At 42.7% G+C, this 17,231-nt stretch overlaps 1 protein-coding gene across 2 annotated transcripts in view; it reads left to right on the top strand.

Moving 5' to 3' along the window:
- The first annotated feature begins 4,614 nt into the window (after nucleotides 1-4,614).
- LOC118397158 (sodium channel subunit beta-2-like) overlaps nucleotides 4,615-17,231 on the top strand; it is a 28,483-nt gene continuing 15,866 nt past the window's right edge. For both annotated transcript variants that reach the window (XM_035791654.2, XM_052467331.1), the window contains exon 1: nucleotides 4,615-4,859. In XM_035791654.2, the coding sequence (XP_035647547.1) occupies nucleotides 4,775-4,859 (85 nt within the window). In that variant the 5' untranslated portion in view covers nucleotides 4,615-4,774. The remainder of the gene's footprint in view (nucleotides 4,860-17,231) is intronic.

Below are 17,231 nucleotides of genomic sequence, written 5' to 3'. Positions count from 1 at the left end.
CTATGTATCTCTCTCCTCCCTGCATCTAGCACGGCACTCCCGCTGGGCTTCCAGGTGTTCCTTCCCAGCCCAAGCCAAGACTCACCCCAGCAAGAAAGACTCTCCCAGATGAGATAATAACAGTGATGTTTTTTGTCCTTTAAACAATGCAAGTATTTCCACTGGGATAGAGTCAAGAACCTACCCAACCCTCCCTAAAGACTCAGACACAGGGAACTGCTGTGTTGAGGCTAATAGCTTGGCTTTTTCAAATGGAGAGAATGACCATATCTCCCTTTGTTCCTTTGTGACATTGCCCGAAGAACCACTGTGTTTGAGTCATTTCAGAAGGGGTGAAAGTCTGTTATTTTGGAAGAGAATCCAGAACCACTTATATCCACATTCATCTCTGACACTATAATCAGAGTGGTAATTGATTAAGATTCCTATAATTTAGCTATATAAATATAATGTATTAGTATTACTTAGAAGATCCATCCCTCTTGCTAATGGTCCCCTGGGTGCCGAGGAGTCCTCTCAGCTCTTAAGTGTAACCCTAACAGAGATGGACAGTTATTATGTTTGATAGGTAGGGTTTTTAAAAAACAGGAAGTGGGTAAGAGGGATTATCTTGCACATGGTTTCATCCACCAGCTGGCTCTCTCTGCAGCAATTATCCTGGGGACATTCCACAGGATATGTACAGAACATTCACAGACCATGCACAGGACAATCCATTACATGTGGCCTTGAGGTACTTTGGCAAGGATGTGATTTGTTTGGAAATACGTAGGTAGACACTTCTGTTGAGATGCTCGATTGTTTTTGTTTGATTATTCAACAAGCATACTAGCTCTGTTATTGGTAAGCTGATTTGCTTTTTTATCTGATTGGGGAGCAGCATTTGATGTAGCCTTTAGAAATAGGTCATGTCCCGTCTGGAATGACTTGACCGTTACACAATGTGTCCTTATCCCTTAATCCCAGAGTGCTCCTCTCTCAGAGGTGTGGCTGAATGCTTGTTGCTCAACATTATTGGGCAGCTCAGTTTCAATACAGATCAATGTCATCGATGACCATCGACAGCAGACTTTAAAAAGACAACTTTGGAATGTATATCATCACACCGTGATAACTTATACAAAAAAAATGTATTATATTGCTTCATCTTCCCATCAATCTCCTCCACTGTTTATCTAATGCTCACCGTTCCCTCTCTTGTTTTGTCTCTCTATCTCTCTGCCCTTTTCCAGTGTGATGTGTGAACATCCTTGTCTATTTATTTGTTTCTGCTCTAAAGCCTCTCGACTCATCCCCTGAATCCCCCAGAATGATTGCGTTCTCATCTACGCGAAGGTTTATGCCAAATGGCACTGCCTGCTGTCAAATGATGCCTTCTCCCAGGGGGCACACACAAACACCACACACACACACACACACACACACAAACACACACACACACACACACACACACACACACACACACACACACACACACACACACACACACACACACACACACACACACACAAACACAAACACAAACACCACACACACACACACACATACACACACACACACACACAGCAATCTGTTGGAAAGGCCAAACTAGAGCCGTGGAGTCCTTTACACTCATGATCTCCACTGGAGTTGCATACCAGAGTACCCTGTGGGTTCTGCTGCTGTTCTACGAAGAAGTTGTACTTGGCAAGATTATATCCAGTCTCACAATATTTCCATGAGGAATTGCTCATCCCTTTTTTATATATGTCACACTTTATTTATTTCATCCTCTTTACCTTTAGCATTTCCCACTATGTTCCTCTGCATTAGCTATTCGTGTGTAGCTCCATTGTGCTTGACTGACCAGCGAGGGCTTTGATACCGACATCTCTCTTTTGTCGGTATTGATCTTTTCATCCCCATCCGTTCATCTGGAGCTCACAGTACATCCCACTCTTTCCCTGTTATCTATCTCTTCCCCCCCATCACCCCCATCATCCCACCCCTTAACATCCATATTAGAGCCCCCTTCCTCCCTTGTTTTCTTCCTAGGTACCTCTTTATTCCTGCACTTGCTATTGATGAACAGAAAGGGAGGGGTTGGGTCTTGCTGCGAGCAGGTTGAATTCTTTGTTTGTTTGGCTACCACGGCTGCTTCGTTCTTCGTATTCTCTTTTCACAGACTTCCCAAACTCCTCCTCCCCGGACACTGAGAGACGGTGCTCATTAAACATCTTCATCCTTTTGTCTTTTGGTTTCTCTGTTAAGTCTATGACCCTTTGCCGAGATATCACTTTTAAAATGTTCAGAATTACATTTTACCTTCCAGATCATCTGTCATTTATCATTTATCGTCGATCATCGGTCGCATCCGCTTTTCTGATACCTTTTATAATCCCACTCAGTTCAGTCTAAAAAGCCAGGAGGCCTGTTGTCCACAGGCTATGTTAGAAGATGGCTAATATCCATTCAAATCGTGTTCTACCACTGCGAAAGTGCATTCTACCGCATGGACACTGAACTTCCAACAATGCCTTTTAAGAGGGAATTTCCCCCAACGTTCGTGGTGATGGTAAACGCTGTGAATGTCAGCTCAAGTGTCAATTACCACCCGTGCATCAATCTAATTAAAACAACAACAAACGAATATCCATAAAATGTGTCTGTTGAAGATAGACGTAGCAGTTATATGCGTGGGCTGCGTCTCAATCCGCCACGTCCACCTACTTTGATCAAAGTTGCAGAGCTACAGCGCCGTTTGTCAGACCAGGAGACATCCCAAAAAATCGGTCTTCTCTTGAAAATGTCTGGCCTACTGACTTATACCACTCTATGGAAAGATGGGACTATCATTCATGAACACGGTGGTGATCTCTATTTTGCTCCATGACCCCCACAAGTGTCACGGGACTTGTCTGAAAGTGACCCATACCTCCATGGAAGTATGGAGGTAGTTCTGTGCCAAAAAAAAAAAAAGTGTGTGTCCAAAAATATTTCCTGAGCTTATATCTCCTAGATATAGGACAAACACCTCAAAACCTTATACCTTATGATAAAAATGTGTACTGTCTTTTTATAAATGTGTCATTCAATGCGTTTCTATGGGCCATTAGTCGTAAACGCCAAAGGGCTTTGACTTTCAGCGATTAAAAGGCACCTCTGACATCACCTAAACAAGAGCAATGCATTTGTCGGTCAATGCGCTACAGATTCAATCCCAGACCGATTCTGTCGGTGTTATAGGTTATTGTTTATGTGTACGGCAGTCCAACTGCTCAGTAATTAATCAGGACATCAATTATTGACAACTAACATCCTTTACTCATGAAAATGCCCAGGGTATTTCGTTAAGTGGAAACTCTATAAACAAATACACACACACACACACACACACAAAGCAGGGCTGTAACTTTGATTTAAAATAAGGGGGGGGGAACAACATTCCACTTGCCATTCAAAGCTCAATTTGTGCCCGACTGTCCTGCACCCTCATTTGAGACACACTTGTCAAAAACAGTGCAAATATACAATTCAGAATTCTATTTCCATGACCGCAATCAAACAATGTTTTTTATTCATTCGTCTCAGGAAAGATGTCATGAAAATATTCCTGTCCTTTACTCAATGGGAGATTCCCATCTCCCTCACTAGCTCACAGATCACTGTACCTGTTCATAGTCCATCTGTATACAGCCCATCTATCTACCTCATTCCCATACTGTATGTATTTACTTTGCTCCTTTTGCACCACAGTATCTCTACTTGCACATCCATCTTCTGCACATCTACCATTCCAGTGTTTAATTGCCATATTGTAATTACTTCGCCACCATGGCCTATTTATTGCCTTAACTCCCTTATTTGACCTTATTTGCACTCACTGTATATAGACTTTGATGTCTTACTGTCTGTCTGTCTGTCTGTCTGTCTGTCTGTCTGTCTGTCCGTCCGTCCGTCCGTCCGTCCGTCCGTCCGTCCGTCCGTCCGTCTGTCTGTCTGTCTGTCTGACAAACATCGTTTTTCAAACCTCTGGGCCCCCAGACATTTCACAGTTATGCTGACCTGGTTGACCTATTTAAGTGCTTGATGATTAGTTGACAAGTTGAATCAGGTGTGTTAATAACTGTGGAATAGGTCAAATACATGGAACGGTTTTATGTCCCCCAAGGAAAGGTTGGAAAATCCCTGGTCTGGGACACACAGAGATAATTAGAGATGAATATAATTGATTCCGTTAGCTAGCCTATAGCCTATTTATATTCCACATGTATATTTATCACCTATACTGACAGCACAATACACGCACATAGTCTACAGCATGGGAAAATTATAGTCAACACATGTGATGTGATTCTATTTTGAGCCTGATCAAACAAACAACAAAAGACACTATTATATGATTAAATCTCATTAGTTTATCTAAGGGCATCCGTGAATTATGAAATTCAAGTGCTTTTCCATGATTGTTAAGTTGAAACTGCAGATCGTTGCGAGTAAATGTAATTTAATAATTGTACATTCAAATATAAGATATGAAAAGGGTAAATGGAGGGATAGAGAGGGAGGGAGCTAAGAGTGGAGGCTTTTATTCCATTTCCAACCTCCCCGCCTTCTTTGAAGAGACACCCACAACCATATAATCAACTATTTCTACAGCTACAGTCACTGCCAGCCATATCATAGCACTGAAAAAATAACACATATTTTAAGCTTTTTTTTTAAGTACAACAGAAGATTTGACGATATTTGTATTTTAATCATATAGCGTGACGTTTTACTACAAGGGGATACAATGCATTTTACATTACAAAAGCGAAATAAGACGTGGATGCCAGCTATCAACTTGAGCATCGTGGGATTGGTGGTTTATATTATGGGTAAGTAGGCTATAACGGAAACGTCTCATGTAACAGCGGATCGTAATTTTGAAAGATGATTGACAGAGACGCGAGACGACAGAGATGTTACTATCTTGGAACAAATGTGCACCGTTTCCTCGCGCGTTGTGTAAGTGTGTGTGTGTGTGTGTGTGTGTGTGTGTGTGTGTTTGTAAATGAGCAAAATTAAGATATTCCTGAAACGCTATATGATTATTGTAGGCTACCTAGTTAATAGACTGGTGGCCCACGAAAATCGCCGCTTGCCATCACTGTAAATTGCCAACTTCATCACCTCTAAGCCTAACACTTTAGGCTATGTCAACAGACTCAGTCAAAGATCCAAAACAGTTGGCTAAACGATGTGCGGTTGTTTTAAATCCAGAGATAAAGTGCAGTGAATCACAAAAAGCATAATTCCAGCGTCCCAACGCCTGATCTAAACTGAAACAACGTGGGGATGTATTATTGGCCCGCTCTCTACCTATAGAATGTGGAACAGTCGTTAAGTATCAGGGCTCAGCCAGGTCCAGTGATGCTCTCTCTACTGATGCAGGTGCGGAGTGGAGTGGATGGACGCTGACGCACGGACACCGCGTATCTCCATCATCTCTGCACTAGAGACGCATCGCTAGCAACATCGCCTTGCGTACAGGCTATTTGTAAACAGGCCTTGAATCTGAAATAAATGCTCGTTTCTCCTCAATTACAAATAAAGAAATCGTCATATCGTGTTTGCTTTCTCACAATAGCGGGTCGAAGCGTGACTGGCAGCTTGCTTTGCCTCGGTCGGCCGGCTATGACGAAGCCAAACTATACTGAGTTTAGCGCATCTGGGTGGATACGCTTATCAATTCACATTTCCTCACTAGTGTAGGTTATATTTCCCGTTTATTCACATATCCAACACTTTATTATTCGTATCCCAAAGAACAGTCAGATAAAGATGGATAGTGAGAGCACTGTTTTGTGCTAAGCAAAGGCCTGCCTGGCAACAGGCTACTGGTGCGTAATGACAGCTCATGACATGAATTTCCCGATCTGTGATTTTGATGCCATGACACCATTAAGCCTATACAGTAGCTTAAACCTGTATTTTCCACGTATGTCTGTTCATATCTGTGTTATCGTAATGTCGTAGGATATTACAATAAAAGGTAGGTTAAAAATGTAGAAAATATATATTGGAAAAAATATAATTGCCATGCAGTGTCTATAGTCTATCACTTTCAAACTGTTGTGATGACGCCTAGTTCACACTGTCTGGTCACCGTGCAGTCTGCAGCAGAAGAGATGACTAATACCACACCAGCCTCTGAAACCTTCACCATTTTAGAACAATCATGTATTGTCGTGATGCTGCACCTCCTAGACGTTTACACTAGGGGGAGACAGTGCCACGCAGACGGTCTACTTTTTAGACCAGCAGCGATGATGTCGAATGGGCAATGCTGACAAGCTCACATATATCCTCTCATACTATTTCAAGGAGCAGTTGGTAATAGTAGACGTTTAGGAGCTCACAAATGCTATTTAACATCAGTATGGATGATATAGAGGACTAGTATTGATATAGAGGACTAGGCTACACTCGATGACCACCGGGTGCTGAGGAACAACCAACAGTATTTGTGATTTGGTATCGGGACCTTTGAGTATACTTTTTTTATCCACAAGGGGGCAGGCCAATCCACATCCACTGCCACTGTATAGCCCGCACTGCAGTCTGTAGACTACTGTGGCTATGCAGCAGTTAAGCTCAGAGCTGGCAGCATTGATTTCATGGAATAGATCATCAATTCCCATTCTCCGGATGGTGTAACCAGGCTGCTCCTTTTGAATGTGAGGAAGTAGAGAGGAGGAGTAGCTGCTTCCTCGTGGAAGGGACACTGTAGGGTACATGTTTAGATTGAGCTGTGAGGTAGAGGCTACTGTGTGTAGTCTGTAGTCCCATAGCCTGCATAATGACCTTGCCTACCGAATCAGGTACCCTGTGTCATATCAAAGGCACATATCTCAGTCATCAGACAGAGATCCAGTATATTTGACCAGTCTTGAACACTGTTACCTCCATATAGCCAAACGTAATAACATTACGACCACCCATATTAAGGTCCCTCAGTAAGGTATTATACTACATTATCCTTCCCCTATTGAACCCACTAGTCATTAAGTATGCTGAGCCACTGTCCACAGCAAAACAAACACACACACACTCACACTCACACTGAACACACACAGGACCATGGACCATGATTCATTCACATGACACTTAAAAATTATACGTAAGCCATGCTAGACCTAACGCCCCATTACTTTACATGGTCAAATATTGAAATAAGACTACAGTTGAAGTCAGAATTGTACAGACACCTTAGCCAAATACATTTAAACTCAGTTTTTCACAAATCCTGAAATTTAATGCTAGTAAAAATTCCCTGTCTTAGGTTAGGTAGGATCACCACTTTATTTTAAGAATGTGAAATGTCAGAATAATAGTTGAGAGAATTATTTATTTCCGCTTTTATTTCTTTCATCACATTCCCAATGGGTCAGAAGTTCACATACACTTAATTAGTATTTGATAGCATTGCCTTTAAATTGTTTAACTTGGGTCAAACGTTTCGGGTAGCCTTCCACAAGCTTCCCACAATAAGTTGGATGGATTTTGGCCCCTTCCTCCTGACAGAGCTGGTATAACTGAGTCAGGTTTGTAGGCCTCCTTGCTCGCACACGCTTTTTCAGTATAGGATTGAAGTCAGGGCTCTGTGATGGACACTCCAATACCTTGACTTTCTTGTCCTTAAGCCATTTTGCCACAACTTTGGAAGTATACTTGGGGTTGTTGTCCATTTGAAGACCCATTTGCGACCAAGCTTTAAATTCCTGACTGATGTCTTGAGGTGTTGCTTCAATATATCCACAACATTGTCCTTTATCAAGACCCTCCTGCAGAAAAGCACTCTTACAACATGATGCTGCCACCCCCGTACTTCACGGTTGGGATGGTGTTCTTCTGCTTGCAAGCCTCCCCCTTTTTCCTCCAAACATAACGATGGTCATTATGGCCAAACAGTTATATTTTTGTTTCATCAGACCAGAGGACATTTCTCCAAAAGGTATGATAAACTTCCAACTGTATGTAACTGAATGTGCAGAATTAGAACAATTATTCCAAATTCTAAAAGTTGGCCCAACTCTCGAAATACATGTCTCTGGTCCAAACTAGTCTTGAACCAGATGAAAGGGTACCAAGCCACAAACACAGTCTCAGTGGATTGCTGTTGTTTGTTAGTTAGTGAGCTTTCCCAATACTGATCTACCACCTTAAAGTCCTTTGCACACAATTATACCCGTACAAGCACACACACGCGCACACTCACACACACACACACACACACACACACACACACACACACACACACACACACACACACACACACACACACACACACACACACACACACACACACACACACACACACACACACACACACACACACACACACGCACGCACAAACGCACACAGACTCATTGAACCATTAAGTCTGGTCTTTGTGTATACTTTGTGTACACTGCACAAACATTCTGCTGACAATGTCCTGTTGGCTAAGAAACCACAGGAAACTACAACCCCACTCTCCCCACAAAACACTCCGAGATTAGTAAAGGAGTTATGGTAGAATCTCAATAAAAGCCTCCAGTCTCTTCCATGCTATTAGTGTTTTGGCTGAGTCTGAAATGATATGTGTAGTACTGTAGTACAGTATGGTATCTACACTCTTAGAAAACAAAATGTGCTATCTAGAACCTAAAAGAGTTATTCGGCTGTCCACATAGGAGAACCCTTTTAATAACCCTTTTTGGTTCTAGGTAGAGCCCTTTTGGTTCCAGGTAGAACCCTTTTTTACATTCTATTCCATAGCAACTGGACATTAAGAACTGTAATATCTTATGTGTCACCGAGTCGTGGCTGAACGACGACACAGATAATACAAAGCTGGCGTGATTGACCATGCACTGGCAGAACAGAGATGCTACGTCTGGTAAGATTAGGGGTGGTGGTGTGTGTCTTTTTGTCAAAAACAGCTGGATCGCGATGTCTAATATTAAAGAATTATCTAGGTATTGCTCGCCTGAGGTAGAGTACCTTATGATAAGCTGTAGACCACACATTTACCAAGAGAGATCTCATCTATATTATTCCAAGCCGTCTATTTACCACCACAGACCGATGCTGGCACTAAGACCGCACTCAACCAACTCTATAGGGCCATAAGCAAACAACAAAATGCTCATCCAGAATCGGTGCTCCTAGTGGCCGGGGACAGTGCTAGCTGTTCTGGATGACAGTGTGACAACACTTTCGGGGAGCCGATGTGAGCAAGACCTTTGAGCAAGACCTTTAAACAGGTCAACATTCACAAAGCCGCGGGGCCAGATGGATTACCGGGACATGTACCCAAAGTATGAGCAGATCAACTGGCAAGTGTCTTCACTGACATTTTTAACCTCTCCCTGACTGAGTCTACAATACCTACATGTTTCCAGCAGACCACCATAGTCCCTGCGCCCAAAGAAGCAAAGGTAACCTGCCTAAATGATTACCGCCCCGTGGCACTCATGTCGGTAGCCATGAAGTGCTTTGAAAGGCTGGTCATGGCTCACATCAACAGCATCCTCCCGGATACCCTAGACCAACTCGAATTCGCATACCGCCCCAACAGATCAACAGATGATGCAATCTCAATCGCACTCCACAACCCCCTTTTCCACGTGGACAAAAGGAACGCCTATCTGAGAATGCATGTCCATTGACTACAGCTTAGCGTTCAACACCATAGTGCCCACAAAGCTTATCACTAAGCTAAGGACCCTAGGACTAGACACCTCCCTCTGCAACTGGATCATGGACTTCCTGACAGCCACCCCCAGGTGGTAAGGGTAGGCAACAACACGTCTGCCATGCTGATCCTCAACACTGGGTCCCTCAGGGGTGTGTACTTAATCCCCTCCTGTGCTCCCTGTTCACCCACAACTGTGTCGCCAAGCATGACTCCAGCACCATCATTAAGTTTGCTGATGACACAACATGAGAGAGGCTATAGGGAGGAGGTCAGACAACTGGAAGTGTGGTGCCAGGACAACAACCTCTCCCTCAATGTGAGCAAGACAAAGGAGCTGATCGTGGTCTACAGGAAAAGGATGGCGGAACAGGCCCCTATTAACATCAACGGGGCTGTTGTGGAGCGGGTCGAGAGTTTCAAGTTCCTTGGTGTCCACATCACCAACTAACTATCATGGTCCAAACACACCAAGACAGTTGTGAAGAGGGCACGACAAAACCTTTTCCCCCTCAGGAGATTGAAAATATTTGGCATTGGTCTCCAGATCCTCAACATTTCTACAGCTGCACCATTGAGAGCATCCTGACTGGTAGCATCACCGCCTGGTATGGCAACTACTCGGCATCTAGTATTCAGCGCATTGCTTATCTTTGCAACAGGAGTATAGCCTACCTGGCATGAAAATGAACCACGGAAAAAGCGTCCTCTATTCGCTATTTAAGTGAATAGATTACATGTATTTTTTCCCCTGGCTCTGTTCCGAGACAGGCGCAAGATAATTGTCCATTCTAAATCAAAACAAATTTCACATATACATTATGTAGTATATGTAAAGACAAGATTAAATCAAGAGTAGGGTAATGGGACAGGGGGGCAGCTGCTGCACTCGATGCAGGGATAACTTTAGAGGAAATTAACACAGCGATAGTACAATTTCCAAACAGCAAGGCCCCTGGGCCCGATGGATATGTAATAGAATTCTAAGAAGACTGCGCCAGTCAAGCTCCCCTTATGTTGCGAATGTTTAAACAATCCAAAGAAAATGCCAAACTCCCGCAAACACTGTATGAGGCTACAATAGCACTGATCTTGAAAAAAAGATAGAGATGTTGTCTTGTCGCCCCGTGTCGTTACTCCCCATAGAAGACAAGGTGTTGACAAAGATATTGGCAAACCGATTGAAAACATATACTGTATTTCCCACATCATACACCCTGACCAGACAGGTTTTATCCCGGGCCGACATATATACTACAATTTGAGACGTCTTTTCAACGTAATGTATCACGATCATAAGGTTGAGGCAGTGGTAATAGTTCTTGATGCAGAGAAGGCCTTTGATCGGATTGAGTGGAAGTATATGATGTCGGTTCTGGAGCACTTCGGGTTTGGAAAGGAATTTATTAATTGGATAAGAATTATTTATGCACACTCAATGGCGCCCGTGGTAACCATTCAAGAAACGTCGCAGTCATTCCGCTTGTTCAAGGGGTGCCGACAGGGGTGTCCTATTTCGCCTGCTCTCTTCGCTATAGCCATGGAACCACTTGCTACTCGCATTTGGGCATGTGCCGATATAGCTTCTGTTAAAATAGAGGACACACATACAAAATTTCCCTATATGCAGACGATGTTCTTTTGTTTTTGTCCAAGCCAAAAACTTCTATTCCACCCTTACTTAACTTGATAAACACATTTGGCTCCTTCTCTGGCTACAAGATGAACTGGCAAAAAAGTGGGTTGATGCCAATATGTGGATATGCAATTTCTGCAATCTACCCCGTTTAGAACAGTGATGGACAAGTTCACAAGCCTTGGCATTGTAGTGACAAGAGACCTTGATCAGTTATTGAAAGCGAATTGGGACATGAAAATATATTAGTTTAAACAAAAAATAGATTTTTGGAAAACTCTGGAAAACTTTTGGAAATCTCCTTGGTTGGTCGTATAAACGCTATTAAAATGGTTGTCCTACCCAGGTTTCTTTACCTCTTCCAATGTCTACCCAATTTCATACCACAAAGCTATTTTAAGAAACTGGATTCAATAGTAACTCCATTTTTATGGGATAACAAGGCAGCCAGAATTTCAAAGAAGCATTTATGCAAGCGCAAGATGGAGGGGGGCTTTGGCCTTCCTCACTTTAAACTGTATTATTGGGCTGCTAATCTGAACAGTGTGTCTTTCTGGAGGGAAAGTTTACCTGCGATGAGACAGAAGGATATGCCTGCATGGCTTTTGACTGAGCAGGCCTCCTGTCAACGTTCCTCACTCCCTGCACTTCTTAATAGCCCATCATATGTGAAAAAATCCACTTATGACTCTCACCCAGTTATTTGTCATACGCTTAGGATCTGGAAACAGATTCGGTATTTTGTTAACATACCCACTGTTTACATAGACAGCCCAATTTGCCTGAATGCCAGACACGACCTTGTACAGTTTAAGGTGATACACAGTTTACATTACTCAAAATGTAAAACTGCATAAAATATTCCCGGACACCTCACCACTGTGTGAGAGGTGCAAGCAGGCTGAGGGGACATTGACCCACTTATTCTGGACATGTCCTAAGTTACATGCTTACTGGGCTCTCATGTTTGATTACTTATCTAGAGCCTTTGATAGAGTTCTAGCCCCAGACCCATTGATCGCTCTGTTTGTTACAGTTTATGGGAATAACCAGGAAGGGAAAGCTGTCTCTCTTTGAACTCTGTTAGCCAAAAGGCTCATATTGCAATTGTGGAAATTGGAGACTGTACCTACATTTGAAATGTGGTTGCGGAATTTAGGGAATGTAATACATATGGAAAAGATTCGATACAATACCTCTAATAGAAGTCCAATGTTTTACAAAATATGGCAGCCGATACTGGATAAATGGTCTAGTCCCGCTTCATAACTGGGTTGACGATCTGCTGCTACTCTGTGCTGTACTCCACTCAATATTTATTTTTGGCTTAACTACACTGCTCGTCGTGACTATATGCCGTCTTCTTATACATGTACCACCTAATAGGATTTAGTTTTATTTTGTGTATGTGTGAGTTAAGTGTAGTTTTGTCCTTGGCCATCCCATTCAACAGAACAATGAATGTCATTGTTTATATTGCTGTCTTCTTTTTTATTCGATTTTTTTATTGGAAAATAATAAACATATTTTTTTTTTTTTAAGAATAATCTCATGGGTGACAATATTAGCCGATCACTTGTGAATGATGCCCAGTGTATCGTCTGTTTTGTGTTATTTTTTCTAATCATAGTCGCACACCTCATCTAGCCTAGCCCATAGGCCTGTATGCTTTGATAAGGTTTGTATCATAGTCGCACACCTCATCTAGCCTAGCCCATAGGCCTGTATGCTTTGATAAGGTTTGTATCACAAGTAAAGTGGCCAAATAACTTCTTCAAATGAAGCACGTTAATCCCCTTTACAAGAGGGGTGTAAGAGCCTAACTGGCATACGTAAACAGGGCGTGAGTTTGGGGATCATTTTCACCATAAAAATGCACCTTTATAATAAAAGCATTAAATGCCAAATCGCATTTGCAGTCACTTTTGATAATGGTGTTTTCCCGCCAATGGAACTGTTGCATTTATAGTCCACTGCCGTGTGCGCATTGTGTGCTTATAATGTGAAAAGAATTGCCTTGTAGTTAATCAACATTTTAAGCTAAACGTTCTGATCTGTTGCGTCAGCCATATTTGTCACGTTCTGACTGTAGTTTCTTTATTTTGTCTTTGTCTTAGTTTGCTCAGTGCGTGAGTTGGGGTGGGTAGTCTATGTTCTTTTTTCTTTGTTGTATTTCTGTGTTAGGCCTGGTATGGTTCTCAATCAGAGGCAGCTGTCGATCGTTGTCTCTGATTGAGAATCATACTTAGGTAGGCTTTTCCCACCTGTGTTTTGTGGGTGATTATTTTCTGTTTAGTGTATGTCACCTTACAGAACTGTTTCGTTTCATTCTCTTTGTTATTTTGTTTAGTGTTCTGAGTTTAAATAAATATGAACATGGACACTTACAACGCTGCATATTGGTCCGATATTTCATACTCGTCGTCAGACGACGAAGACAACCTTTACAACATTGCCTTAAAACGTTGTTTTGATGCTAGTGGATGTATTATTTTGGGATCTATCGCATCCTACTACTGTCCCAGAGTATGTTTATTTATTTCTAGCACATAATAGCATAGGTCAACTTTTTTTACAATGGGGGAGAGTAGATTGACATAGGCTAGTGCTTTTGCTGTTCATTCGGCCTACTCATCTTGTTGGCTGACAAAAAGTAAATGTGGACAGTGCTTCCAATATCTTCAATATGCACCTAGGAATTGGATAAGGACGCACACAGTTGCGTCCCTGATGTGTCGAGAACCAATCACGTGATGCAGAGCCATGTGAGTGAGGGGTGCTTCGAACCATACAGCACAACGCAGCACCCCGGGCCAAGGGCCCCACGGCCACTGGCCGCAAAAGGCATGGATTGTTTTAGTGTGCATTAAAGACACACAAAGAGGATGCCACCATGAAAATCAAGGCATTGTCAAGTGCTTGTCAAAAATTGTGAATGAGAGACTGATGAAGTGTGTACAGCCTGAAGTGTGTACATGCCTTTCAAGCTACTTTTTCAAATCATCATTAGATTCGCATTATGCAGCCTTACAATGTATTAAAAATCAGAACATATAGCCCAGCGTTTGTAGAACAACTAAAGTTACATTAATAACTCTAAATTAAGCATATAGGTGTACCAATTTCTTTGTTAGCTGCTCAACACAGAACTGCTCAACACAGTATTCTTCATACTATAAAATAATGGCACAGAATTCTATGCAAATCTTGTCTGCTAAATTAACTGGTGTACTCCACAGCCACTTGGCATAGCCAGATCAGGATCTAACATAAGGACAATGCAGAGTATGCTATTCTGTTTTTCTGAAATAGATGACATTTTCTTCGTATCATGCTTATTTCGACCTGTCTAAAATAAAAATAAAATAAAAATAAATAAATAATGGATTTACTGTGAAGGTGTAAGCTGTATTCTTTAGAATTTGTCACATGTAGATGTTCCAAAGGTCTGCATCATTGACTTGCAGGCTATGTGTGGAAGCCAGGAGATCCAGGCTGTCTTACTACATCCGGCCGTGATTGGGAGTCCCATAGGGCGGCGCACAATTGGCCCAGCGTTGTCCAGGTTTGGCCGGGGTAACTGACTTGCGTAGTTAAATAAAGGTTAAATAAATGTTTAAAAAATGCTCAATATGTTTATGTTAATTGACTATAAATTACATTGAGACCGACAGTTATTTACTTGACAATCACCAGCTGACAAAATGTTATGACCCCCACAACCCTAGTCTTTACCTTCTCTTTTACAATGACCTTGAGCCTCAGAAAAAAAAAACTGAAAGACAGAGAGAGGAGGGAGATATCGGGTGTGCTGAGGGAGGGAGGGAGAGGAGAGGAGAGGAGAGTAAGGGAGAGTAAAGAAGGACGGAGGGAGGGAGGGAGAGGGCGGTACACTGCAGTATTTCCTGCCTTGAAATAGCGGATCGAGTGGTGCAGAAAAAGCTTTGGCTCATATGTTGTGCTTAAAACCATTTTCAGACTTGCCTTATAGGATGAGAGAGATGCTGAATGCTACACATATTGTACTGGTATTGTTCAGTACATGTGTTTATAGGCCTATAGTTCGAGAGAATGATCTTCGCATCAGACATATTCTTAACTCCCAGTAACATGTACAGATAGCATACATGTACACTTGCTCAAGATAGATTTGGACTATTTTTCGCATATTACCAGAGATTACAGTAGCTTCAGCAGTGTAGAAGCGGGTAAAAAGTAGCTCAAGGCAATGTTCATGTGTGATAAACGTCGACTCATCATGCGTGGTCGCTACTGATGTGATGTAACATTCCCAACCAAAGCCTCTTGCACAAAAGATAGAGGGGACGTTCATTGGACTCCCCCTGCAGAACCAGATGCTACTCAGGTTAGGTTAGTTAGTCTCTTAATATTGGCAGGGAGCCACAGTAGCTACCAATAGCTTCCCATTACATTGGAGATGTAGACTTTGATTGTCATTAAGACATGTCAGCTGATTAAGTGTGAATGGGATTAGCTGATTGTGTATGTTTATTAAAGGATGTGATAGACATACTGTCAAGTAACCCCCTCCTCAGTGTGGGAATGTACTCACCCGACAGATGCACTAGATACAGTACAGATGTAGGGTCTTAATTTGATCACTCTTTTGTTGCTGAGAATTTCCTGCACGTCAGGAAATACAAACTTGTAATGTGTTCAAGGTTTAAAAAGGCTTCTAAAGTTTGTAATTTCCTCTTTAAAATGTTGGCCTTGATTCCTGCTGCAGGATAACCTTTCTGCTGTAGCAAACTAGTTCAAATTAAGATACTACATCTGTATATAGATAAATAGGAATAGGCATAGGCTGTGAAGACATTGACATAGCATCAGTAAAGAATAGTGCACATGGCTGAGTGCGTGCGTGTGTGTGTGTGACATACAGGGTGTGCATATGTTTGCCAATGTGTAGCTATAGGTCTATATGTGAGCACACATATGTGTGTGTGGGGGGGGGGTGCGTCATACTTGTATGTATATTGTGGGATGTCAGCCTATTTGTCCCTACCTCCCTCCCTCCCTCCTCTCTAAGCAGGTGCTGTAATGCGGTACTTCCAGATGACACCTGATTCAGAGAGAGGAAGGGAGGGGAGGGAGGGAGGAGAAGAGAGGAGAGGGAGGAAGTGAGTGATCTGAAGGACTCTAACTGCACCACTACAGCACACAAACAGAGAGAGAGAGAACGAGAGAGGGAGATATGAGGGTATGATTAGAGGGTCTAGCTGCTGCAGAGACCCGGTACGATGAAGAGTGATTGCAGCAGCAGGAGGAGCTTGTCCAGTAACACAAAACTCGGCAGACTGGTGCAGAGCCGAGCAAACGCACCCGTCCCACCCCGGCCATCACGCACGTGCTTGTACTCACTAACTGCCACACTCAGACCAATACACACACACATCCCACTGAGGCACTCACACACAGGGCCGTCGTTTAAGGGCGGGTCTTAGGGGGCGTGTCCCATCCTCCTTGCCCATCCAAATAAAACATTGAAATATCGATCATTTATTTGACCGAGACTGAGAGTAAAATGCATCAATTTCAGATGAAGCGTCCGAGCGAGCAAAACACTGCCACTCTGTCTCAGTATGTGTAGACCATGTATCTGATGCTGTCTGGAAAGAAATTGTATGACCTGCCATACTGTTTTGGTCCAGACAGCATCAGATACATGGGCTACATATAGTGAGACAGAGGGGCGCTGCTTCGCTCATTCCGATTCTTTATCCGGTGGAGATTCAGCAGAGAGGAAGAGGTGAAGCGAGAGGGCTCACTCTCGCCAAAATCTGTCCAGAGTAAGCCCAATGCATTTCTATGCGCATAATATGCAGACCTAAGCTTGTCGCCTGCCTTACCGCCTTTGGGACAACGACTCCC

The sequence above is a fragment of the Oncorhynchus keta genome, chromosome 18, assembly GCF_023373465.1.
Source record: "Oncorhynchus keta strain PuntledgeMale-10-30-2019 chromosome 18, Oket_V2, whole genome shotgun sequence".
In the NCBI taxonomy this organism is placed as follows: domain Eukaryota; kingdom Metazoa; phylum Chordata; class Actinopteri; order Salmoniformes; family Salmonidae; genus Oncorhynchus; species Oncorhynchus keta.
This window is presented reverse-complemented; position numbering and strand designations above follow the sequence as displayed.